The following is a 27,695-nucleotide window of genomic DNA, read 5'->3' on the forward strand; positions in this document are numbered from 1 at the left end:
CCAAGATCCCATTTTCTTTAGTGCAAAAAGACATTTGCAATATTTCATTGTACACCAAAACTCTTTTTCACACGTGAATGAAATTAAAATCACTATATCTTAACTATATTTTTACTGTAGCTTATTTCTTTTAAAGCAAACCTTTGGAACTGTTATTCTCTATTGTGCTTTCATTCCTTGCCCAGTACAACATTTGTATATTTTATATAAATATATAATAAACATTTATACATATTAAATAACATATTTACATATATATAATATATATATAATATATATATATACATATATATATATAGATGTATACATATATAAAACATGTAATCAATTCTTTAAATGTCAGTAAAAGTGAATTGATAAATGTCTGGATTTTGTACCTGACTTGGCAACCCCTCCCCTTCTAAACAACAATTCATTTGGTATGAATACATATAATCAAGTGAATTCACTCAAAGTGCTTTTAATGATTGCCTTCACTCTCATTACATTCTCTAAGCCTGTCAGTGGATTTACAGTTAGCTAATGTACCATTTAAAGCCTTGATAATTAGTAAATGTTCCAATTCAGCCAGCTTGTATTCCACGATCCTGAGGTTTGTCAATATTCGCTTCTGCATGGCTATCGTGTGTGGGGAATTAATTAAGATACCATGAGAGATGCTGTCGACTGAAAGACTCTTATCAGTATTGCTCTTAGTTGACCCACTAGAAGAGGATGCTCTTACTAGTGCAAGAGAGGTCGAATTGGATGACATTTCACCAACGCTGCTCTGTAAGGGAAGGAAATTATACATATGTAGGTTATTGAGTCTAGCAATTTCCAAATACAGCTGATGTTTGAACACAGTGGGAGGTTAAAGACATTGATTCCCTGGGCAGTCAAAAACCCATATGGAACTTTTGACTCCCCCCAAACTTAACTACTAATAGCCTATTGTTGACCAGAAGCCTTACAGACAACATAGTCGATTAACATGTATTTTGTGTCTGTATTACATACTGTATTTTTACAATAAAGTAAGCTAGAGAAAAGAAAATGTTATTAAGAAATTGTAGGGGGGGGCGCCTGGGTGACTCAGTCAGTTAAGCATCTGCCTTCGGCTCAGGTCATGATCTCACGGTCCGTGAGTTGGAGCCCCACATCTGGCTCTCTGCTGTCGGGGCAGAGCCCCCAGTGGATCCTGTGTCCCCCTCTCTTTCTGCCCCTCCTCTGCTTGCTAGCGTGCATCTGCTCTCTCAAAAATAAACAGAAAACTTTTAAAAAAATTAAAAAAAAGAAAATAGTAAGGAAGAGGAAATACATTTATAGTAGTGTACTGTATCAAAAGAAAATCAGAGTATAAAGACCCACGAAGTTCAAACCTATGTTGTGCAAGGGTCAACTTGAACTATCAAATAAGATGCTTAGTCTTGGGTACCAAAATGAACTGATTGTCCCCCCCTAAGTGATTGAAAATCCGTTGAACAACAACACTGATTTGGAAATACGCTCTTCCCAAAGACTGAAAAAAAAATTTGTATAAAGTAGCCTTTTAATATCAAAATGTTGTATTTTGGGCTTACATTTCCTGGACAGTCCAGTAGGTTTATACTTGGACCCTGATCCTTATCTCAGAGGACCACTAAAGCCCTAAAGTCATTTGCAACTTTAAATATCACCAGGAAACCCACAGTTTGAACTGAATTATTTGCGAATGCCCAAAAACCTGTCATAAAGATGGCTGAAACCAGGGGAGAAAGAGGCAAACCAACCTAAGGGGTAGTAGAAGCTAGAGAAGGAATAGATTCTTTTTTTTTTTTTCTTTTTTTTTTTTTTCAACATTTATTTATTTTTGGGACAGAGAGAGACAGAGCATGAACGGGGGAGGGGCACAGAGAGAGGGAGACACAGAATCGGAAACAGGCTCCAGGCTCTGAGCCATCAGCCCAGAGCCTGATGCGGGGCTCAAACTCACGGACCGCGAGATCGTGACCTGGCTGAAGTCGGACGCTTAACCGACTGCGCCACCCAGGCGCCCCAGGAATAGATTCTTAAAATAGGAGGCGATGGCGGAGTGTGGGCCCTTTCAGCTCTACTTTTCAAGTGGATGAAACGCTGACCATGTTACTTAGTGACTTGGGGCTTTTTCCAACAGACCACGGCTGTCGAATGGTTGGTCAAGAAGAGGGAAGTGCGGGGGTAAACATCCGGGGCTCTTCAAAGAGAAGAATGAGGCGACCTCCCCTTACTCTTAGTTTACTGTTTTAGTACCTTTCTATTCACAAACACCTCCCACCCCCTCCACCGACCACCTGACTGCATCCAATTCCAATTTCTCTTACACACTGTACCTGAAAGCAGCGCTTCCAGACGACAAGCAGGAAAGCGAACACGATAAAACTCAGTAGAAGCAACAGCATGATCATGTTTTCTCTTCGGCCTCTCCTCCCCTCTAGGCCACGGAGGCACAAGACTGGCAGTTGGGAAGCAGGGGACCCTAGTCGTCCCCCCGAGGATGGAAGCCGCGGGCCACGATACTAAGCGTCCCGCACCGCTCGGTGCAACTGGGAGCCGCCTCAGCCTTTGGCTTCACAGAGTCTAACCGGCGCGTGCCGCCCTCACAATTGAGCGCTTCCGCGAGGGCGCTACGTCACAATCTGATGACGTCAAACCCGGAAGCAGGCGGCACCTGCCATGGCCTACCTGGGTGCTGCGTCAGGTTGTTGGCGAGGGCCGCGAGAGGCAACGGGGGCGTTTGGGATTTCCGGGCAGCTGAAACATGGTAGAAACACAGACGCCAAACTGACTGATGAAACACGAGTTTTAAACAGTGCTCGTCCCTCCTTTTCTTTCTCGCTTAAGACAGGTTTGTCTTTGCTGCAAGCCACTCCGTTCATTTCAAAAGCAAGTCCAGAAAGATTTGGAGGTACTGTGAGAAGCAGTTACCCACAAACTGTGTAAGTCTTTGCCAGAAACCTCCTCCACACTCCCATTGCCATTTTAGGAGTCGTTCCAACCCTAGCCACATTGGGCTAATTATGTGCCCTTGTGTTGCTGTACCGTCTAAAAAGTAATTCCAGGGACATCTTCCCATGTAATTCTTACAATAACTTCGTGCTACAGGAATTTTTTCAGACTGTGCCCACTTCAGAAGTGCAGAAGCAGGTTCAGGCATGAAGTAAACTCATTGGGAACCAGGAGGGAAAGCAGGACTTGAATCCATAGAGCTGAGTCCTGAGATAACCACCCCCATTCGCTTGCCCTCATCCGGATCCTCAGGACCTCTGCCCGCACTTGCTGACTTGTGCGCATCAAGTATTTCATATTTCCCACTCAAGGAATTGAACAGTATATTCCGATTGATATTAGTGCTAGCCGATAGGGAGAGAAATCACTGTACCTGACAGGAAATGCACAAGAAATTCGGGTAGATGTACAAGATGACAAGGAACGAAACACTCAGAGCTAAAGGCAATAGCCAGGGTCGTCTCAAGATGAGTGTCACCCTCCAACCCTTAGCTGCTTGGGGAATAACTCACATCTTCATATCGATAGGAAGGAGAGGAACTATACACTTTTCACCTTCAACGTATTTCCCAGTTACGGTTTCGAAGCTTTACTTCTTCAACGCCCATGTCAAGGGTGGGCACCGTGATGTATTCTGGGGAAACAAATATGAGCAAAAATAAGGTCTCTGTTCACCTTCGTTTCATCAAATAAAATGAAGTATAGCCCATGGGGCGCCTGGGTGGCGCAGTCGGTTAGGCGTCCACTTCAGCCAGGTCACGATCTCGCGGTCCGTGAGTTCGAGCCCCGCGTCAGGCTCTGGGCTGATGGCTCAGAGCCTGGAGCCTGTTTCCGATTCTGTGTCTCCCTCTCTCTCTGCCCCTCCCCCGTTCATGCTCTGTCTCTCTCTGTCCCAAAAATGAATAAACGTTGAAAAAAAAAAAATGGAGTGTAGCCCAGTAACATTGTCTCTGACCAAAGCATTTTGAATTTTGATCCTACTGGAATCCAAGGGAACGCTTCGAAGCACTTACAAAATATTCTCATAAAGCACATTACAGTCCTGTTGCTAATCATTGATTTTTTTCATTTATTTTGTATTGCGGTAAAATATACAAAACAGGGAATTTCACGTTTTAACGAACTTTTTTAATTCTTTTTTTTTTTTTTCTGTCTCTTATTCTTGAGAGACAGAAAGACAAGAGCATGAGCAGGGGAGGAGCAGAGAGAGACAGGGAGACACAGAATCCGAAGCAGGCTCCAGACTCTGAGCCGTCAGCACAGCGCCGGACGCGGGACTCAAACTCACAAACCGTGAGACCATGACCTGAGCCGAAGTCAGACGCTCAACCGACTGAGCCACCCACGTGCCCCACATTTTAAACAATTTTCAGCGTGCACTTCTGTGGCTGTAAGTACACTCGATCCCCACCATCTCTCTTTCATCTTCCCCAACTGAAAATCTATACTCGTTAAACACCAATTGCCTATTGTCCCCTCCGTCCAGCCCCTTGAAACCGCCATTTTACCTTCTGTCCCTCCAAAGTTAGGTAGCATAGCTACCACACGGGAGTAGAGTGAGTAGACGAGTAGAGTGACACAACATTTGTCATGTTGTGCCTGGCTTATTTCACTTAACATAATGTCCTCAAGTTCCATCCATGTTGGGGCATGTGTCAGAATTTCTTTCCATTTAAGGCTGGCGAATGTTTCACAGTTTGTTTACCCATTTATCCACTGATGGACACTATGTCGCCTCCCCCTTTTGGTCCTTGTAAATAATGCTGCTATTAACATGGGTTATTTGTATGTTTTAGATAACAGTCCTTCACCAGATACGGCTTTTGCAAATATCCGCCCCCGGTCAAATGGCTTGTATTTTCACTTTTTTTTTGACAAGGTCTTTCACAGAACAGAAATGTTTAGTAGTAAGAAAATCCAGCTTCTCAATTCTTTCTTTCGTGAGTAGGGCCTTTGGGGTTAAATCTAAAAAGTCATCACCGAATCCAGGGTCATCTAGATCTCTTCAAATCCACAATCCTTGGTTTAGGTTTTTTCCCCCTATTTTGATATTCTCTACTGCCTTCATTTCTGCTCTAATATCTATTATTTTCATCTTTCTGCCAACATTGAATTTAGTCTGTTCTTTTTCTCGCTCTGTTATTGTTCCTAAGAATAGGTGACGGCATGTTTCTCTCAAGTTCACGTGAAACATTCTTCGGATAGGCCATATATGTCAGGTCACAAAACATGTCTTAATAAATGTAAAAACACCGAATCATACAAAGTATCTTTTCTAACCACAGTGGGTGAAACCGGAAATTAACAGCAGAAGGAAAACGGCAAATTCACAAACACGTGGCAATTAAACGACAGGCTGTTAAACAACCAATGGCTCAAAGAAGAAATTAGAAAGGAAATTAGGAAATATCTTGGTGCAAATGCACATGAAAATACAGTATACCAAAGTTTGCGAGATGCAGCGAAATCAGTGCTGAGCAGGAAATTTATGGGCTTTAGTGCTTCCTTTTTAAAAAAGGACTTGGGGCACCTGGGTGGCTCAGTTCACGATCTTGTGGCTCGTGAATGCGAACCCCGCCTCGGGCTCGCAGCTGTCAGCCTGTCAGTGCAGAACCCACTCCAGATCCTCTGTTCCCTTCCCCACTTGCTCTCTCCCCAAAATAAATAAATATTAGAAAAACAGATTTCAAATACATTTTAAAAAGATTTAAATCAACAACTTAACTTTACACTCCCTTTTGATTACTAGCTGCATGAAATACCTTTTTCCATCTTTTTACTGTCAATCTCTGCATGTGCTTATATCTAAAATTCCTCCCTTTGGGGCCCCTGGGTGGCTCCGTCGGTCGAGCTTCCGACTTCGGCTCAGGTCGTGATCTCGCGGTCTGTGAGTTCGAGCCCCGCGTGGGGCCCTGCGCTGACAGCTGGGAGCCTGGAGCCTGCTTCGGATTCTGTCTCCCTCTCTCTCTGCCCCAACTCACTCGCATTCTGTCTCTGTCTCTCTCAAAAATAAATAAACATCTAAGCAAATTAAAAAATAAAATAAAACTGCTCCCTTTTAGGCAACATATACTTGGATTCTGTTTTTAATCCATTCTGCCAATATATAGCTTTTGATTGGGGTGTGTGTTTACATTTGAAGTAATTACAGGTGTAAGCATTTACTTCTAGCACTTTATTTTTTTTGTTTTCTGTACCTCTTAAAGCTTTTTTTGCCCCTCCTTTTCTCCATTATTGCCGACTTATCTTCAGTTCATTTTTTTGTAGCGACACATTTTGATTGTTTTCTTATTTCCTTTTGTAGATATTCAATAGGTATTTTATTGTGGTTATATATAACCACATAGAACATCCTAAAGTTATGATCATCTGTCTTAAATTGATACCAAAATTAATTTCAATTGCATACATAAGCTTCACTCTTTTATAACTCTGCTTCCTGCTTCCGCTTTATGTTATTGAAGTCACAAATTACATCGTTAGATGTTGGATACCCACTTACATAGGTGTATAATTACTTTTCACGATTGTGCCTGTGTAAATCCTGTAGAAAATTGCAAAGTGGAATTACAAACCAAAATTGCTATAATACTGTTTTGTTGTGTGTGTGTGTGTGTGTGTGTGTGTGTGTGTGTGTGTTTACATTTGCCCGTGCATTTGCTTTTACCAGAAATCTTTATATTTTCACGTGGCTTTGAGTTACCATCTAGTGTCCTTTTATTTCAACTTAAGGATTCCTTTTAGTATTTCTTTTTAACATTACTATTGGTGATGAACTCTTTCAGATTTTGTTTGGATATGTTTTCATTTCTCCCTTATTCTTTATTTAAAAAAAAAAAAAAACACGTTTATTTTGTTTTTTGAGGGAGATAGAGCATGGCCGGGGGAGGGGCAGAGAGACGAGGAGCACAGAATCTGAAGTGGGCTCTGTGCTAAAAGCAGAAAGCCTGATGTCGGGGCTCAAACTCACGAACCGTGAGATCAGGACCTGAGCCAAAGTTGGATGCTTAACCGACTGAGCCACCCAGGTGCCCCGTTTTTTTGTTTTTTGTTTTGTTTTGTTTTGTTTTTTGTCCCTTATTATTGACAGACATCTTTGCTGGATGTGGAATTCTCAGTTGACAGTTCATTTCTTTCAGAAAATATAAAGATTTCTTTCAGAAAATATAAAGATTGAGTCTTTTTTTGACCCCCCCCAGTAAGTTTTTCAATTCAGTTATTGTCTTTTACAGTCTCAGAACCTGATAGTTTATTATTTCTATCTTTGTTGATATTCTCATTTTGTTTATATCTTTTCCCTGCATTCCTGTAGTTTTTGTCCATGTTTCTCTTTAGCTCTTTGAACATAGTTAAGATAGTTTTTGAAAAGTCTTTGTGTAGATGCTCCTTCAGGAATGATTACTGTGGATTTACTTTGTTTCTGTGAATTGGCCATGTTTTCTTGTTTCTTTGTATGCTTTTTGATACCTTGTGGAAAATCCGGCGTTTGAGAAAAATGCCCACCGCTTCTCATCTTTAAAGACCGACATAGAGGACCTTCACCCTTTAGAGGCCCCCCCCCCACTCTCCTCCCCGAGTCTTAGGATCAGCTCAGGGTCTTTTCTGGACATGTGTTCTTTTGTGGGTCTGTGTGTGTGCTTTTTAAATTTTTGGTTTTTATTTCCCAACTGCTTTTATTATTTATTTATTTAGTTTGTTTATTTATTTATAAAGTTTATTTATTTATTTATTTATTTATTTATTTTAAGAGGGGGGAGGGGCAGAACCTAACACGGCTCGAACTCATGAATCATCGTGAGATCATGACCCGAGCCGAAAACCAAGAGTTGGATGTTACCCAGGCGCCCCTTCCCAGCTGCTTTTAAATGTCTCAGTTTTCCAAGCAGTCTCATTCTAGCTTCTCGTTGAGGCCTTAGAAGTTCCACTGGATTCCTCTACTTACAATCTCTTGCTCTCAGACACCGACAGGTCTGCGGTCCCCCTGTAGTGTTCACGTGCCGAGATAGATACTCTCCATTGTCTTGTATGACTTCCAGACGGAGATCCAAAATTTTCTACTGTTCCTGTTGTAACAGGAATCGGTCTGCTATTTTTCAACCATGCCCCCACCAGGGAGGGGTGAAGCAAGAGTGAGCCAAAAGGCTGCAAAAGGCTGCAGAATTTCCCCCTGTTTTTATCGTGCTTTTTTCTTTTTTTTTTTTTTTTTTTTTTTTTTTTTTTTTATAAAATTTTTTTTTTTCAACATTTATTTATTTTTGGGACAGAGAGAGACAGAGCATGAACGGGGGAGGGGCAGAGAGAGAGGGAGACACAGAATCGGAAACAGGCTCCAGGCTCCGAGCCATCAGCCCAGAGCCTGACGCGGGGCTCGAACTCACGGACCGCGAGATCGTGACCTGGCTGAAGTCGGACGCCCAACCGACTGCGCCACCCAGGCGCCCCTCGTGCTTTTTTCTTGATTGGACAATTACTTGGTTGGTATAGATCTTTCACTGGTTTATAGAGCTTCTATAAAGCTATTTTAGTCAAGCTATCATTGTTTGATAGTTCCATGCGGAAAAGAGGGTAGAAGTCTGGAATTTCCTGGTCTGCCATCTTGTTGATATCACGCACTAACAATTGATTTTTTTTAATTTTTTTTTAATTAAAAAAAATTTTTTTTTTTTTTTGAGACAGAGAGAGACAGAGCATGAGCAGGGGAGGGGCAGAGAGAGAGGGAGACACAGAATCCGAAGCAGGCTCCAGGCTCTGAGCTGTCAGCACAGAGCCTGACGCGGGGCTTGAACTCACGGACCGCGAGATCATGACCTGAGCCGAAGTCAGACGCCCAACTGACTGAGCCACCCAGGTGCCCCAACAATTGATTTTTAAAATATGACAACGGGTAGAAATAATTAAAAGTATAGAGCGTCTCCACCTGTGAGACACTGACAAAAACAAACTCAAATAATGGAATGAATGCCACATGTATTATTAACTTTCAATTTTGTTACCTCCTATTCATGACATGCCAAATTTTCTTTTCTTTCCTTTTCCATTCATCATTAGTAACTTAAAAACCACCTCCTTTGTTTCCATACTTCAGGAAATAACTATTTTTCTAAGGTATGAACTTAGAATTGTCACTCATCTGACTTACTGTTTCAACCAGCTATGGTCATTTTTTTGTATGTATGTGTCAAATTGAGGTTTCCTGACTCTTTACCATTTCCCAACCCTGTTAGATTTTTACTGTGATAATTTTATACATATCTGGAGCGGGCGTTCACTCACTTCTCTCTTTTTTTCTTCCTCTTCTCTTTTTCCCTTTTGGGAAATATTGATGTTTAATTGATCAAAAAATTTGTTCTGTCATTATGTGAACACTACAGAAATATATTTATCTGGAGATAAACAATCAAGAACCTCCAAACAAAATGTAAATTTAAGCATATGTGTTTTGTTCCATTGAGTATGTGGGCTTCTGGAGTTTCCTTTCTTCTCGCTAAAACTGCAAGTCAGATGAAAAAACTTAACTGTGACTTCAAACATTGGCATAGGTTGGTGGGTAACAAAATAAGCAGAAAAATGAGACACTCAGTTTTGGGGGTGACTTCAAGAGTAAAGAGTTTTATGAATTGTATCAGAAAATAGTTCATGTTATATTCTAAATAAGTAAGTAGATGACACTTTGGACAAATCGCTGTCAGTTCCTTTCAGCTTAATAACAATTTTTTTGTCTGATCCCTGATTTCACCATTATGTAAAAATAATAAAGATGTGATATTCTAGATAGTTCAAGAATGTAATTTACATTTTAAAATATTTACATTTGCTGCTTTGTTTTATAGATCAAATAAATTGTTATTATTGTCTCCACAAATACTTTTAAACTACTGATATATAAAACTTTGTGAACTAAATGAATTTCTAATGATGCGTATATTTTAAAAAGCATATTCTTGTGAATTTTTATGATGCCACAAATTATCAAGACTTAATGTGTTGGCTTAAATTATAAATTCCATGTCTTTAGTGAACTTTATGCCCTTAAATTCATATTAAATTGAGCTAATTAGTAAATATTCTTTGGCTATCTGAACAATTTCTCAGCAAGAAAAGTGCATAAGCATTGGTCAGTAAACAGAATTTTTCATTTGCTCTTGTTCCTTATTTCTATAACAGCTATAAATTAATAGGATAAAGAAAGTCTTTGGATGGTATTAGTATATATGTTCATTGTTACTTAAAAATTTTATAAGTAATATGAAATGTATGATGGTGATAAAAAGAACTAGACAGTTCTTGACTTCCTGGCTTCTAGTTTTCTCTGTAAGGAAAGTTTTTGTTTTTGTTTTTGAGAAAGAGAGAGAAAGAGAGAGATAAAGAAAGAGAGAGAGAACATGGGGAGGGGCAAAGGGAGAGAGAGAATCTCAAGCAGTCTCCACACCCAGCGGAGCCTGACATGGGGCTTGATCTCATGGCCGTGAGTCCAAATCAAGAGTTGGACGCATGACTGACTGAGCCACCCAGGCTCCCCAGAAAGAAGTTTTAATGGTTGATTCTAGTAAAGATAAATGGTTGAGTTTAGACTAGGTATCGTGGTTAGAGAGGAATGAACACATATGAGATCATGTATATAATTTATTTATTTATTAGAAAAATGATTACAGTTTTATTAAGATGATAAATTCAACATTCCTTGCACAGTGTTTTATTTAATATGCTTGTAAAGTTAATTAGATTTTAAAAATAAGATCAGAAGTTTCGCATTATCATGTAACTATACATTTATACAGGTATAAACACATTCGTATAATGCTAGTTAGGATTAGAAATAAAGGTGGTTTATGAGTCCTTTACTGGAAATTATTACATTAAAATATACAGAAAAGAACTAAATCATAATAATAACTAAATAACTAAATCATCTTTTTAAAAGTTCCTTATTTGGGGAAAAAAGTTAAGTTCCTAATAATTATTGTTGGTTATTACTGTGTTTCCAAAATATTCGCTACAAACGTTTCAAGATTTGTACATCTTGGCCATTGGCAGGAATGTGCTTATGCAACGGTCTCTGTTGCAAATTTATTTAACTTAATGGTCATATATCTATACGATGACTTCTCTCCCCTTGTAAGCATTTTACTTTTTATGCTAGCATAAATGAAAATCCACCCCAATCCCCGCCCCCCCCCCAAAAAATCTTGGTTTGTGCTATGAAATGATGTTTCTGACTATTCTGTTATCTTTGAGAACAATTGTGGATGAAAATAAAAATTTGTATTTGCCTGTTTGTGCCTTTTCCTATTTATAGATGCAAGAAGGGTATTATAAACAGTACAGAAAGGTGCCTTCCAGGTCTTTCTGTTTGCTAACGACTATTCCTTCTCTGGGTCCCTAACAACATGAGTTCAGTTTGACACTGTGTAGAACATATGCGTTTCCAAGTAGCTATTCCTTTATAATGAAGATCTCATCCTTTTGGCTATCGTTTAAGTACTGTGACTACCAGAAACTTGGTGAAATGTGAAATATTATTGATTTTCTGGATTTTAGGAAATACGAAAGGTTACTGATATTGTAGTCCTGTTAGTACTTGTGAAAATATCTCAGAAAGGATACGTTTGATATTATGAAGTGGGATGGTAGGCATTAGACACAGGCAGGTTGTTGGCATTGATAGAGATGCATTATACATATATGGTTTCAATAATGGGATGAGTGCCTCTTGGTGCAATGGGAAAATTTAAACCCTTTAGGAGGGAACAAGTCAAGTAAGTGTGGTTTAGAAGGATGGTTGAGAGATGAGAGGTTTTGTGGGTGTATGTGTGTGTGTGTGTGTGAGAGAGAGAGAGAGAGAGAGAGGCAGCTCAAATTGTCCCAAATAAGGGAAAGATAGGAAATGAACAATACTCTGCTTCTTAGTTAATTACTATTAACAAGCTAACCTGGTGCAGTCTTATAAGTTCTGTTTTGTAAAGCTACGTGGTTCAGATAGGAATTACAGAGGGCTATCTTATTGTTGGGATATGATGGAAAAAAGTGTGTTTCGATCTTGATTTCCCATCAGAATGAGGCTTATCTCATATGCTTACAGAAGGCGGTTATGTATTTATTTATTTTTAATGTTATTTATATTCAAGTTAGCTAACATACAGTGTAGCCTTGGCTTTAGGAGGAGAACCCAGCAATTCATCTCTTACGTAGGACACCCAGTGCTCATCCCGAAAAGTGTCCTCCTTAATGCCCATCACTCATTTAGCTCATCTCCCCACCCGCCTCCCCTCCAGCAACCCTCAGTTTGTTTTCTGTCTTTAAGAGTCTCTTCTGGTTTGCCTCCCTCTCTGTTTTTACCTTCTTTTTCCTTCCCTTCCCCTGTGTTCATCTGTTGTGTTTCTCAAATTCCACATATGAGTGAAATCCTATGATATTTTTCTCTGACTGACTTATTGTGGTTTTGAAGTCCATGGGCTGGTCCTTTGCCACTTCATTTTTACATAGAAGAAGATTAATCCCCCCACCAATGAGCTGAAACCCGTAGGGAAGGAGGTTGGGAAAGCTTTTGTTTACTCCGCAGTTTAGAGAGAAGACTTGAAAGTCTTCTCCCTCCTGAGACTTGACTTTATGCTAAGATGTACTCGACATCAATTTTTTAATACCTGGATTACGTTAGTTACTTGATGGGGTTCTGCAGGTGGAAGGGAGTAAAATGAGAAAATAGGTTTAATAGAGTTGTGTGAGGGTAAAGGAGTAGGAGAGAACGAGGGGGAAAAAAAGGATACTGAGGACATTACGTGTAAATTTTATTACAATTATCCCCAAGTCTTGACATATACATCATACAACATTAAACTTGAAAATACCAGATTCCTGGGGTGCCTGGGTGGCGCAGTCGGTTAAGCGTCCGACTTCAGCCAGGTCACGATCTCGCGGTCCGTGAGTTCGAGCCCCACGTCGGGCTCTGGGCTGATGGCTCAGAGCCTGGAGCCTGTTTCTGATTCTGTGTCTCCCTCTCTCTCTGCCCCTCCCCCGTTCATGCTCTGTCTCTCTCTGTCCCAAAAATAAATAAACGTTGAAAAATTAAAAAAAAAAAAAAAAAAAAAAAGAGTTGGACGCTGAACCAGCTGAAGCACCCAGGCGCCCCTGATTTGTTTTCCTTACTAATATATATAATTCTGTGCTCACTGCTATAAAAGCAGAACATTCATTTGATGAAATTAAGACATACTTTAGAGAAACTAATTTAAACTGATACAAAAATGAACTCAGGAACATACGCCGAATTTTTCCTTTCTGATCATGCATTTTCTAATCACACATTTCATCAACAGAGGGCATTGTAGATTCATTTCATTTTTTGGTGGCTCTATACTTTTCAATCACAGCTTCTTTTCATTTGGAAATGCACCATAATATCCAGGGTCAAATAAATAAGTGGAATGTGGTATTTGCGAAATATCCCACAGATCATTGAGCTATGACACCGTAATCCAGAAGTCACTACATAAAAATTACCAGAATATATTTTGCTAAGTCATGGTTTTGAAAATTAATCATATTTGAGTTAAAAGTATTAGACCACCCCTGTTGTTCTAATATAGGCAAAATAAAAAGATTACATAATCTGAGCGGCGATGCTGAAATTTGGTATTTAATTTTCAGTGACATCGTTTTACTTTAAGTGACATTTAGAGCCTATTGTGAGTGACCTTTCGATCTGTAATATGTTCTGGAAAGTATTAAGGAACTTGGAAGAGAAATTGCTTTTAGCTTTTTTACTAAGAGAATGAGCTACACGTCTATCTCGAATTGAGACTAACGATTCATTGTGTCTATCGCCGAAACATTGAAATGCCCACTTGAAAATTTTCTTAATAATTTACAGCCTTGTTATAACTTGTAGTGTTAGAAAAGTGTGGACATTTTTGATAATTGTTCTTAATATCAGTGGGGGATTTAAGTACAAGACACTATCTTTCTATCACACCTATGCTTCAGTTGTCTAAAATAGACCAGTTTTTTTGAGGTGTGTGTGTGCGTGTGTGTGTGTGTGTGTGTGTGTGTGTGTGTTAAGTGATACTCTAGAAGAGCTTTATTGAGCAAAATACAGAATAAATCAGAAAAAAAGAAACTTTCCAAACAATACTATAATAGGTAAGAGGATACTGTTTGCTACATTTATTCAGCAAACGTTTACTGAATATCTACTCTATGCCAGGGACCATTCTAGACAGTAGAAATCCGGTCATGAACAAATCAGACAAAAATCCTTCTTGCAGCTTATATTCTATTGGGAAGCTATATTCCAAATCCCAGACTCATTATTTATGTTTTCTTTTCATATTTTTATGGAATAGCCAGTCGTTTTGTTAAAAAAAAAAAATCACATCCTGGTAAAAGAGAGAAGTCTCCTGAACACATTTTTTTAAGCTAATCTAACCCTGATACAAAATCTTACAAGATATATAGCACATAAAAATTAAAGACAGATTTACTTAAAAAAAAAAACTAACATAAAGCACTAGGCCAACAAAATATGGACAGTATTAAAAAGAAAATACTATCATCAAGTACAGTTTATTCCTGAAGGTCAGGGTGACAACATCAGGAAATCTCTTACTATGTCATATCCATCGGCCAAAGAAAACTAAGTTACTAAACTATCTCAATATATGGCCCAAAGGGGCATTTGCTAAATTTCAACGCCCATTTCTGGAGTAACACAGCTAAGCATTAATTTTTTAAAAGCCTATGCGTGAAAGAATAGGTTTTAGTATTATGATATTCAGATGAAAACAATAACCATCATCATCTGTAACAGTGACATACTAGAGGCTTTATACTAAAGAATAAGAACAAGACAAGTATGCTTCATCATTACAATTGTTTAGTAATGGCATAGAAATTCCAGTGAATGCAGTTAGAAATATCTGCAGAGAAAATCTAGAAGATTCTGCATTAAAACTCTTAAAACTCATGAGAGAGTTTAGTCAAATGCTTGAATACAAAGGAAATGAACAGACTGAAGAGCTTTCTCACATATTGCTAATAACTAGTTAGAAAATATAGTAGAGACAGAAAACCACTTAAAATGGCAACATCATATGCAAAATAACCAGAAGCAAACAATTAAAAATTGGCTGGAGAGAATTACAAAACTGCACTGGGAAAGATACAAGATTTACGTAAATGTGGAAGAATAACATGTTCCTGGATAGGAAGACTAAACAGTATAAACACGCCAAGTTTTCCAAAATTCAGATGTAAGTTTATTGTAATTCAGATCAAAATCCCAATAGGATTTTTGAAACTTGAGAAAAGGATTTTAACACTCATCTGGAAGTTTTAAAACATGAGACAGCCAAGAAAGTTTTGAACAACAAAAATAAAGAAAGGATATTTGCTTACATAAAAATGTATCAAAGAAACACTTTGAAAACAACGTGATGTTCGAACGGGAAGATGTCGACATGGAAAGAGAACTGGGAAACTCTGAACAAAGATGAATATGTTGATAGAAAATTGATAAGGACGTAAAAAAGAAGAGAAACAATTGACCAAAATTTTGTAATAATAGTAATGCCCAACCTAATTAGCAATCAAAGAAACAAAAATTAAAATGAGGTATATATGTTTGACCAATATTTTTAAGATACCAATCCTCAGTGGTGAGTGTGGCTACTCATTTTAGTGACATGAATGCAAATTAACCCAAATGTTCTGAAAGGCAATATGGCAAAATATGTATCAAAAGCCTTAAAATATTAATATAATTGTAATTCCACACCAGAAATCTATCCTAAGAAGCTATTTAAGGGTGCCTAGTTGGCTCGGTTGGTAGAGCATGTAACTCTTGATCTCACGGTTGTGAGTTTGAGCCCCATGTTGGGTGTAGAGATCACTTAAAATAAAAGCTTTTTTAAAAATTTTTTTTTTCAACGTTTGTTTATTTTTGGGACGGAGAGAGACAGAGCATGAACAGGGGAGGGGCAGAGAGAGAGGGAGACACAGAATCGGAAACAGGCTCCACGGACCGCGAGATCGTGACCTGGCTGAAGTCGGACGCTTAACCGACTGCGCCACCCAGGTGCCCCTTGGCCATTCTTTTAGGGTGTGTTTCTTAGCAGCAAATTCTCTTAGTTTGTCTTTCATCTGAGAATGCTGGATTTTCTCTTTATTCCTGAAGGGTACTTTTGGTGGGTATACATTCAAGGGGATGCCAATTTTTTCCTTTCAGATAATTCTAACATCTCTCTCGTCTGGACATTGACATCTACTGATTGCCTTTTCTCATTCTGTTTGAGATCTGATTGTCTATTGACAATCTGATTGTTTGAATGATTGTCTATTGAAAGCTGGATATTTCCATATTATCTCATGAGACTCTGGATCTTGTTGAAATCTTCATGCTTTGTTTGGTTTTGCTTGCTTACGTTCTCTCTTCTTTTCTGACACTACTCAGAATGAGCTGCCTCATTCCCACAAGGTGGAGGAGAAATAAAGGTTCCCAGCTTGGTTTCCACTGACACCAGAGTTTTGGAGTGGAGCGAACTCATTTCTGTTGGAAAGAAGTGGACTTCCAGCTCTCCATGTGGTCTCCACGGATACCATGGGTGGGGGAGGGGCGTCACTTCCTCCCCCCCCCCCCCCCCCCCCCCCGGTGGTATCCTCTGATCCCAAGGGGGGTGGGGCTCATTACCAAGCAGCGGGGATGAAAGTTCCTGCTTTTAATTTGGCTTCCTCTGAACCACCTAATAATCGGGGCTGTTAGAGAACCTTGTTGCAGCTTTGTGAGAGTGGATGTCTAAGTTGCCCCTTTGGCTTTTCTTTCATGGGTAGGAGTCAGGTTACAGCTCTTTCTGTGCTGTCTGAGTGCAGTGGACTGGTTTTTGTCTTGTTAAGCTCTCCCCTTCCTGGTTCTTTGGCTAGAGAGGATAAGTCTTGTTGAAGCTTGCTTTTTTTTTTTTTTTTGTCTTCTGTTGATATTCGTGGGATGAAGATATATTTTCTTCAGACAGTTCCCTGTCTGGGAACTCACCAATGTATCATTCCTTGGTCCCAAAAGTCCATAGTTGATTTGCTTTCTTTTCCACCTTGCAGAGTCTTTGTATGTCTGTTTTTTATATATAACGCCCAGTATTTTCGGTGTTACTTAGCAGGAAGAATAGGGAAAACACATCTCCATCTTCCAGGAAGTAGAAGTCCCAGCTTGTTGTCTGTTTGTTTTCGGTGGGGTCCACACCTAGCATGGAGCCCAATGTGGGGCGTGAACTCACGTCTCGGAAATCAAGACCTGAGCTGAGGTCAAGAGTGGGAAGCTTAAGCAACAGAGCCACCCAGGCGCCGCCCCCCTCCCCCAACTTGTTTTTACACTTCCCCAAAGTGTTCCTTGTACTATACATTCCACAAGCAATGCCTCTTCAGCTCTACTCACATATATGCCCACTTCTTCGTTCATCATTGCCTTTTGCGTTTCCATTACTTCCTTCAAGGTTCAGCCTTTTCCTCATTTTAGTATAGTCTTGGGTCACACTTTCAGTAAGCATTCATGAGTGGTAAACTCTTCCAATGTTTGTCTGAAAATGTCTTTTTTCACATTCACTCTTGGATATTTAGCTGCCCTAGGTAGGCAGCTATTTTCCCTTAGCTGTTGGATGATAGATGTTCACTGTCTTCTGGCCCGCGTTGTTGGTATGAAATCTGTTGTCCGCGTGATCGCCATTTTATTGGGGGAGGGGCAGAATATAGATCTTTCCTCGGATTGCTTCTAGCCTTTTTCTTTGCATTTGTCATTCTATAGCTTTCCTCCCTTGTTTCCACACGCCACTTTATTTTTTCAACTTTACTTATTTATTTTTGAGAGAGAGAGCACATAAGTGGGGAGGGGCAGAGGAAGAGGGAGAGAAAGAGAGGATCGTAAGCATTTTTTAGAATATTTATTTATCTATTTTGAGAGAGAGAGTGCACAAGCGGGTGGGGGGGGGCAGAGGGAGAGAGAGAGAGAAAGAGAGAGAAAGAGAGAGAAAGAGAGAGAATCCCATGCAGGCTTTGTGCCAAAATCAAGAGTGGGATGCTTAAGCAACTGAGCCACCCAGGCGCCCCTCCAACATGTCACTTTAATTCGATTTATCTTGATGGCAGCTTTGCTCTTTCAATCTAAGTATTCACGTCTTCCTTAAATTCTCCTCTTTTTTCACTATTGTTCCTCTCCACTTCCTATTTCCTTCTTTTGGAATGCTTGTTAGATGTGTCATTCACACTTCTATGTTTCTTAATCTCTCCATAAGATTTTCTACCTAAATTCTGAATCAGCTTAGTTTTTTAATTCTGTGACCTTACTTTCATGTCTAGAATTTTTATTGGATGATTCTGATGCCTTTTTTTTTATTCCCCCACTCCCACCCCCGTGGCTCTATTCCCTTTAATATCATTAATCATTTTAAATATATTTATTTTTAGGGTTCTTTTTTTTGGTATTGTTCTTTTATCTCTGATCTACTGTGTGTTATATATGCAGAACTTCTTAAGGATAGGTTACCTATGGGGCGCTTGGGTGGCTCAGTTGGTTAAGCATCGGACTCTTGATTTCGGCTCAGGTCATGATCTCGGGTTCGTGAGATTGAACCCCAGGTCAGGCTCTGTGCTGGCATTGCGGAGCCTGCTTTGGGATTCTCTGTCTCTCTCTGTCTCTCTCTCTCTTCTCTCTGTCCTTCCCCTCCTCTCAAAAGTAAATAAATAAACATTGTTTAAAAAAGGATAGGTTGTATACTTCTGTGATTTGTATGATGTGTCTACTATATGAGTGTGCATGCACACATGCCTGCTTCTTATTGAGGCAGGATTTTTTTTTTCCTGTAGGAGTCCCTGGCTCCCTAGTTTCTGAAGATAGCTCCAAAAATAATTTTTGCGTTTGCATCTGCTAGAGACGCGAGGGATTTCACATAACGGGAAACAGTTTTCGATGTTAAGTTTTCCTTTGCATTCCGGCACTACGTGTGTACTATAAACTCAGATGGTACAGGGGCATTTGTCACAAACTTAAAGCTTTTATTTCTCATGGTATACCGATTTTGCCTGTTCCCCACCCAGAGATGAAGGGAGAGCCATGTTTCCTTGAGGCTTCCCTGGGCCATCTGGCAGAGGTATGTTTTCCCTAGTCCTCTAGTCACAAGGTGCCGTTGACTTACCGCTCCTCCTCAGTTGGAGCTATCTGCCTTAGGCAAGTACAAGGTCATGATTCCCTTTCCTGCAAGGGCCTTAAAGGCCTAATCCAAAGTTATCAAGGTATATGACTAGTTCAGATAGCCCTTAGGTCACCATAATACCAGCTAATTTACTTATCATTTTTGTTTTGAGTTCTTTTCTTGTTTTTTTTTTTTTTTTGGCTGGGTACGGTATGCTTTATTGATGGTACATGACAAGATGGGGCTCTCCAAGCCCCTCCCCTTCTTCAGGGGCTGTGGGATGGAAACTGTGCAGAGGTCTGGAGATTCTCAGTGTGTTGGGGGATCATTTGGGGCAAGGACTCCCCAGAAGCTGAGGGACTCTCTTTTCCTCTTGCTCTTGCGGGGGCTGGTGGCCTAGGGGGCCCTTACTCCATGGAGGCCCTGTGGACTATCAGATTCACCACCTGGTTCCTGTAGCCAAAATTCATTGTCAGACAAGGAAATGAGCTTGACAAAGTAGTCATTGGAGGCAATGCAAACCCCAGTGTCGAAGATGGAAGAGTGGGTGTCACTGTGAAAGTCACAGGAGACAACCGGCTCCTCAGACATCATGCCACAGTTTCCCAGAGGGGCCATCCACCGTCTTCTGGGGTACAGTGATGGCACGGACTGTGGTCCATGATGCCAAAGTCATCATGGATGACGCTGGCCAGAGGGCCCAAGCGCTTGGTGGTATAGGAGGCATTGCTGACAATCTTCAGGGAGTTGTCATACTTCTCATGGTTCACGCCCATCACAAACATCAACAGAAGGGGCAGAGATGATGACCCTCTTGGCCCCATCCTTCAAGTGAGCCCCAGCCTTCACCATGGTGGTGAAGACCCCAGTGGACTCCACAACGTACTCAGCACCAGCGTCACCCCATTTGACGTTGATGGGATCTAGCCGCTAGAAGATGGAGGTAGGCTTTCCATTGATGACGAGTCTCCTGTTCTCAGCCTTGACTGTGCCGTGGGTAGAATCGTATTGGAGAATGCAGACCATGTAGTTGAGGTCCATGAAGGGGTCATTGATGGGGACAATATCCACTTTGCCAGAGTTAAAAGCAGCCCTGGCGACCAGGTGCCCAATATGGCCAAATCGGTTTAGTCCAACCTTTGCCATCGCATCTCGGGATGAGCTGGCACCACTCCAGAAAATGCGGCTTCTGTTGTACAGGGAGAAGCAGAGAGCTTGAGTTCTTTTTATACTTCTGTCAGCTGGGAACTTTTCTTTCAAGATCCATTATGATTATTAAAATAGCTATATTTTTATTCAGGGTTTTTATGTCCTTGGAACAGAGTTTGGTGTTAGGTCAGTTTGCTATGCTGATGAAACTACTGCATATGTTACTTTTTGTAGTTTAAGAGGCCACTGTTCTCAAGTATTTCAGATAACGATGATTCCATGCAACACTGGGAAGGTATGTTTGGTAGGCGTTTCTTCTTGCTTTAATGATCATTTACTAGGAGATGTGTCTATTTTACCATTTCACAGAAAATAAAAGGAGCCCTTTCTGATTCAGTCTGAAACATATGAACCTACACATGTATACTCCACTACAAACACTGCAGATAAACCTTATGGCTTTTAGGGATCTAATATTCAGACCAGCAGAGGGCATGTTTGACTACATTCCTCATATCAGTTTTCTATAATGAACAAATGTCACATAGCATGTGTATCTTTGTTTGAGTGAGATAACCTGTGATTTGCTTTCACATTTCTCAAGCGTAGGCCATTTATTTTCCCCGGGGGGTGGGGGTGGGGTGCTAATTTAGTTCAAATTACGCCTGGTCGGCTGCCTGGGTGGCTCAGTTGGTTGGGCATCCGACTCTGCATTTCAGCTCAGGTCATGATCTCACAGTACACGTGTTCGAGTGCTGCATTGGGCTCTGCGCGGACAGGGCGGAGCCTGCTTGGGATTCCCTCTCTCCCTCTCTCTCTCTGCCCCTCTGCTTTCTCTCTCTCTCAAAACAAACAAACAAACAAACTTTCTGAGGTTGTTCATCTCCACTCAATGGCCTGGAGATTTAAAATCATTGGTGTGTCAAACCAGGCACCCTTGCAAGTTGGAGAAATCAAAGAAGCAAGCAAATAGAGTGAGACACTGGACAGAATGACCGGGGTAAGTCACAGAAAGGAGACCCAGTATGGGTGATTCGTTCATCAAAAGATTGTGAATTCTTTTTTTTAGTTTTTTTTTTTTGTTGTTGTTGTTTATTTATTCTTGAGAGAGAGAGAGAGAGACAGAGTGCAAGTGGGGAAGGGGAAGAAAGAGAGGGAGACGCAGAATCCCAAGCAGGCTCCAGGCTCTGAGCTGTCAGCACAGAACCTGATGCGGGGCTCGAACTCATAAGCTGGGAGATCATGACCTGAGCTGAAGTCGGATGCTTAACCAACTGAGCCACCCAGGCGCCCCAAAGGATTTTGGATTCTGTCTCAGATAGAACTGAAACTGCCCCAAGCAATCTTGAGGTGTGAGGATGAGGGCGAGCCCACCGTTCCTGTTGTTTGGAAAGCACGGTCTCTACAAAATATCAGATCATGCTTCACACGCGTTAAGTTCTACAGGTCTGACATGATTCAGCGGTCCTCCATGAGAGCCTGCTCTGGATAGCAGAGGAGAAGCTGAACCCAACAAAGGTAGAGCGAAGGCCCTGACCCAAGTCACATAATCAATTTGAAAGGAACTGCTGTCCTCCTGTTTCCCCGTGAATGTAGCCTTGTAATCATAGGAGAACAGACCGAATGTGAAAAGTGGTTTAAAATATGGGTATTTTCAACTGCGGAGAAAAACCCATTTCAACAAAATTATAGTCATTTCACTTGAAAGAATATTCTTGCTTATGATTATTACTGAATTTTGTACATGCGATAAGGTGCTAATTCTTATGTTTCGCTTTATTTATTCAGGTTTAAGAAATGGCGGTGGCTGGCTGAATGCAGAGAAGTAGGAACCACACCATAAGACGAACTAGATTTTTTTCGTCCCATTACATCCTATTTATTTCTTGGTCGCTTTCAGTCCGAAAGCTGATAATGGGGACTATTATTCTGGCCTCTATTTGAAGATCAGCCTATAGCTTGGCATCCTACCGTTGTTAGTGTTCCTTGAATTTTATTCCAAATTACATTGTACACATTCAGCAGAGAGGATATTAAAATTACACGCGGAGGAGAGCAGTCAAGCTTTAAATAAGTAAATAAATACATAAATAAATAATGAAATTCTACAAATTGATAAGAAAATCTGGTGAAATTAAATGTTGGGCAAAAATTCATAACACTCCACAAACAGTAACAAAACTATCTTTCCAGCAAGTTCTTCACTTGAATTCAGCTATGAGTTACATTGATTGAATGCCCATTGCTACCTTTTTTTGAATCAACTTTACCGCATGGAAAGTTTAGAGATGTATGTGAATACAAAGTTTCACCCTTTTGGTTGTAGGAATATTATGCACACGTGGGTGCATGTGTGAATGATTACAACATGAACGAACTTGATAGTCAAATTTTAAGTCTTAAATCCCCTGAAGGATTTTTCAGTCTGTCTATGACTCTGGCATATTTCTTTAGTTACCACGTAGGCACAGTTACATTGTAGAAAAAGCATAGATCTTTCCAGCCCGAGACTCAGTACTCAAAGCCTCTTGGTTTCAATGACAGTCTTCATGAACTCAGACCAGTTTTTTAATATCACTAGAACTCAGTTTCCCCATCCGTAAAGTGGGGGAATGAACATCCACTTCCTGAGTCTTCTAATTGGTAGGCCTTGCTGTTTCTTTAAGGCAAGCCTCTGTCTACTCTGCCGCATGATTTGAGAGATTCAGCGATGATTGTCCCCTAAGTATTTCTCCTATGGGTATTACTGTAGAATTTAAAAATTCCCTATTGTGTTTCCATATGGGTTACTGAAGGTTTATTTAAACCCATAGGTTTTTCTGAGCAGAGTAAAACTTTTGAAGCCGTGATTAGATCGTCAAAGTTAAATTGATTGAAATGTTTTTCTGTCACCTAAAACCCTGATATTCAAAGTGCTGTCTCCACACTGGCAGGTGTGAGTATCGCTAAGGAGCTTGCTAGAAATGTAGAACCACAGGCTGCAAACGAGTCCTACTGAATGACAGTATGCATTTTAATAAGATACCAGTGAGACGTATGCACATTACAGGTCGAGGAGCACTGGGGCACCTGGGTGGCTCAGTCGGTTAAGCTTGATTTCAGCTCAGGTCATGATCTCACGGGGCTGGGACCGAGCCCCACGTCAGGCTCTGCACTGGGCATGGAACCTGCTTGGGATTCTCCCCCCCCCCCGCCCCTCCCCAACTTGTGCATGCATGCGTTTTCTCCCTCTCTCTCAAAATAAATGAATGAATGAATAAATAAATAAGGTTGGGAAGCACTTATCTTTATGACTCCTGAAGAAATGGGATAACTTTTAAAGTGGGAAAGCGGCTTGCTTAAGTCGGGGCAGGAGAGAAAAAGATGATCGTGGTAGAGGACCTTGTACGTCAGATGATAGCAGGAAGACAAACACACCAAGGAGACGAGGCAGAAAGAAGGTTCCAGAGGAGACATGCAACTTATTTCACAATCCCTAAAGAGACGTATCCTTCATGACAAGGACAATTGGTAATCAGACAAAGCAAACAAACAAACAAACAGAGCAACAGAGAGCTTCAATGTTATAAGCACTTTTTTTTCCTTTTTATTTAAATATTTATTAATTCAAAAGAAAAACTTCTAGGCTAATAAAACTTCTTAGGGGCTTTGGAACCATAAGCAAATGCACCTGTTATCTCACGTTCGTCCTACAAAGCATAAAATACCTGATCATTTCTAGGACAAAATAAATCTATAATAATCTAGACCTATCTATAAATCTGGGGCATATGCTGCTTTGAAAGCCTTATTCCTGAAAACTGGCTTCACATCCTATTTGTCAAAAGGTACTTGATTGCATCCGGTCAACGAAACATAGGTCTTTGCATAAACCAAAATATTTTTGAAGTTTTAATAATCATACCGCTAATTGTAAAGCAGGACCATTTGTTTTCTTCTTTGAACTTTCATCCACAGTGTCGGCGAATTCACTGGCTGAGAACCAGTTAAAAATCATCAAACTTTAGAAGTGACCCTTGGAAAGTCTACTTGAAGAAATCCCAAGAAGTCCCTGCTCCAATGCTGTGTTCTCAGTGATTCACAGCATGGCATGATCAGCGCTGTCTCTAGAGAAGTTATATCATTCTCCTTTACTATTTGAAAATGGGCGGATTAAAAGTCAGCCTGGGAAGTAAGATTGAGTGAATGACAAAAAATAGTATAGATTTTCCATTCATGAAAATAGTGTATATTGAAGCCATATGAGTTCATATACCTATATATCTCATATCTATAGCTAAATTTACATTTACGGAAAGCCTGGATTGCCGACGGATACTTCAAGAACTTTTGGAGTGAAGGGGGGGAGATGTCCTGATAACAGTACATTCACAGGCAATTTTGCTCTTTGCAGAATAGTGCAATTTGTTTCATTCTCTTCTCAAATATGTCTGGTATCACCTACTTTGCCCGGAGAACTAAATGGAGCATTACAGTGGGTATAAAGAATCTAAGAAAACGCCTTAATGTGATTATGGTCTAGTAAGGGAGACAAGACATTCTAATAGAACACATAAGTGTTATAAACAAAATGTTCCTGGAGTTCTCAAGAGAGCGAGAAATCAGTTCCAGCTTGGGAGAAGTCCCAAAAGTACAATGGAAGAAGTGGCCCTGGAATGAATCCTTCACAAACAAGGGTTGCAATTGGCCGACAAGTGAGGAGAAGGCATTCTAAGCAGAAAGAACAGTACAGCCTACGTCCAAAGAAACGGAAAAGGCAGATGGTATTTAAGAAATTGCTGTAGTGCTGTTGATGCGTAGGGAAGCAGAGGGAACTGGGACCGGAAAGGCGTGTTGAGACCGAGTTTGGGACAGGTTGCTAAGGCAGACACTGAGGTGATTGAAGAAAGATTACTCCGGCCTCAGTGATCACGGCTGGATAGTGAAAATGGTCTAAGTGGGCCCACTAAAGTTGAACACCTTGCTTGTAGTCCAACAAGGAGGCAATGGCCAATGATTGTGGGTACCAACAATGGAAATGTGAAGAAAGGCTCAGATGCGTGAGATATTGCTCGGAAGGAGGATAAGATACAGTGGTTGAACGTAGCCGAAGTCTAGGAAGAAGGCCAGCTCAACGATGATTGTGAAATTCACGTTTAGGTGACTGAGTGAACAGCGGTACCATTATCCAACTTAGAGTACACAAATTAAGAGGCGATTTCTGTGCGTCATTGGGCCAAGATAACCTAATATAACCCTTTCCCAACACCCATGGCTTTAGGTTCATCTCCGTATTATACAGTTTCATAGCACCGTGGACCTTTACTTGTGGCATATCATAGAGTGTAACTTTACATTAATTTGTATGACACTCCCGTCTCGATGTGCCCCGTTAGACCACAAAGTCCATGAGGGCAGAGAAACACAATGCCTGGCAAATCACAAGCACGCAATGCGTATTTTTTGTTGGTTTGATTTTTCCATACGAGTGGTTGGGTTGAGTAGATACAAGAATGATTTTTTTAAGTGACTCACTGGGAGCAATCAGTGCACGTTACTGGCACAAAAAATACCTACACGAGAGACGTTCAACGGCAACCGCATACGTTCTTATTCCGAGTACTTCAAAATATGTCATGGTGAAATTATGCACTTTCTGTCAACCTAGTGGGACAAAAAAAAAATTGAGGAGGCTAGTTTGATGAAAGACTCTCTGGGGGCTCCTGGGTGGCTCAGTTGGTTAAGCGTCCCACTTTGGCTCAGGTCATGATCTCATGGTTCGTGGGTTCGAGCCCCGCGTCGGGCTCTGTGCTGACAGCCCGGAGCCTGGAGCCCGCTTCGGATTCTGGGTCTCCCTCGTTCTCTGCCCCTTCCCTGCTCGTTTCTATAAAATCGAATGGAATTACATAACGAACCGGCTCTTCGTGAAATGATAACGATATGGGTCTCCACGCTACTGTGTCTTATGTGGTCCAAAATGAAAATAACGCAGAGGAATTTTACAGGGGTGAAGCTGTTTGCTGTTGTTCAGGATCTACTCATCTTCTGACTTACTGTTAAACCATCGTTCTTCTCCCTCGGTCTCTCAGAGGAAATAGAAGCAAAAAAGGTTAAAGAACTCGGTGACGATTCTACATTTAATTAGTGACAGAGCTAGACAACACAGGAGATAGAGCTAATATTTATCGAACGTGTCTTGTGTGTAACACCATTTTAAACATATCCATACTTAAATGTCCCAACTCCCCCTGTGCCATAGGTGTTATCCCATTTTTATAGATAAAAGATTGAGGCTCATGGTGATTCACCTTTCCTATATCATATACTAAGTTGTCAGGTTGATTTATTTGATTCCAAACCCCATGCTTCTTTAATGACAGTGAGCTGTACCATAATCCTCCTGGTTTCCACTACTGCGTTCCATGCTGATAACTTTCTGGGAAAGACAGAGCAATTTCAGTCGAAACATTTTCATCCAAAATAGGGGTATGTGTCTACACCGTAAACAGAATGAGAATTTATGTGATTACTGGCAAGGCTGAAGAGACCATGTAGATCTGCTTTGAGCAACCTACAGCCCTGACTCAGAAAGGCAGACCTAAAAGAAGCAGAAAAAAGCAGCCCGGGATAGACCGAGTACAGCAAGGATTATCACACACTTAGGGGAAAGGAGGGCTAGAGGTTGGCAGACGAAAAGGAAAAGGGCAATTGGGAGTCACCTAGGAGGACTTGGTCTTCGTTGTAATTTTTGTCGTCTTCTTTTTCCCCACATTCTTTTCTTCTTTATTGTGGCAAAATAGACGGAACATGAAGTTCACCATTTCAAAGCATGCAATTCAATGGTATTTAGTGCATTTGCAATGTTGTACCAGCATCACTGCTGTCTAGTTCTAGAACTTGAGCATCTACAAGGGAAAAATTATCCCCATTAAGCACACGTTCCTTTTTTTTTTTTAAAGCCAAGTGAGAGAGCAGCAGTTCTGGCTGCGATAAAAACATGTAGCTGTAAAATGGTAAGCTTCTTGCTGAAAAAAAAAAAAAAAAATCACGACTATTTCCCCCAAGCTTCCCAGTCATTCAGTTTCTCCCTTCTGCTGAAATGTTCAGGGTGGAACTATCTCTTTAAATCCAGCCCCTAATCAAAGTCTATAGGCGCGGACTCGCCGAGAGCTGGGATTTCATAAACCAAGTTAGCTAAACACCCATTCTTGTCGTGAACAAAGAATACCATTGAAAACGTGATAGAAGACTCCGTGGGGATAATGCACTTTGGTCATTAAGACGTTACCACCCACGCACAGAAAAACCAACAAAACCTGGTGTGTGCGAGTGGGGTGGGGAAGAATCTCTTGCGGTCGTTACGTAAGAGGGGAAAAAAAGATGGTGCTACAATGC

At 40.7% G+C, this 27,695-nt stretch overlaps 1 protein-coding gene and 1 pseudogene across 2 annotated transcripts in view; both read right to left on the minus strand.

Annotated features, from left to right (window-relative positions):
* Positions 1-29: 29 nt before the first annotated feature.
* Positions 30-27,695, minus strand: part of CT83 (cancer/testis antigen 83) — a 50,343-nt gene continuing 22,677 nt past the window's right edge. Inside the window, exons 1-2 of one of the 2 annotated variants that reach the window (XM_045471610.1) lie at positions 2,331-2,611; positions 30-769 (exon numbers count right to left, since the gene is read on the minus strand). In XM_045471610.1, coding sequence (XP_045327566.1) covers positions 461-769; positions 2,331-2,405 — 384 coding nt within the window. In that variant the 5' untranslated portion in view covers positions 2,406-2,611 and the 3' untranslated portion in view covers positions 30-460. Of the gene's footprint in view, positions 770-2,330; positions 2,612-27,695 lie in introns of those variants that run through there. The other variant, XM_045471609.1, reaches the window with a different exon arrangement.
* Positions 19,756-20,351, minus strand: LOC123594705 (annotated as a pseudogene).

This window comes from Leopardus geoffroyi, chromosome X (genome assembly GCF_018350155.1).
Source record: "Leopardus geoffroyi isolate Oge1 chromosome X, O.geoffroyi_Oge1_pat1.0, whole genome shotgun sequence".
NCBI lineage: Eukaryota > Metazoa > Chordata > Mammalia > Carnivora > Felidae > Leopardus > Leopardus geoffroyi.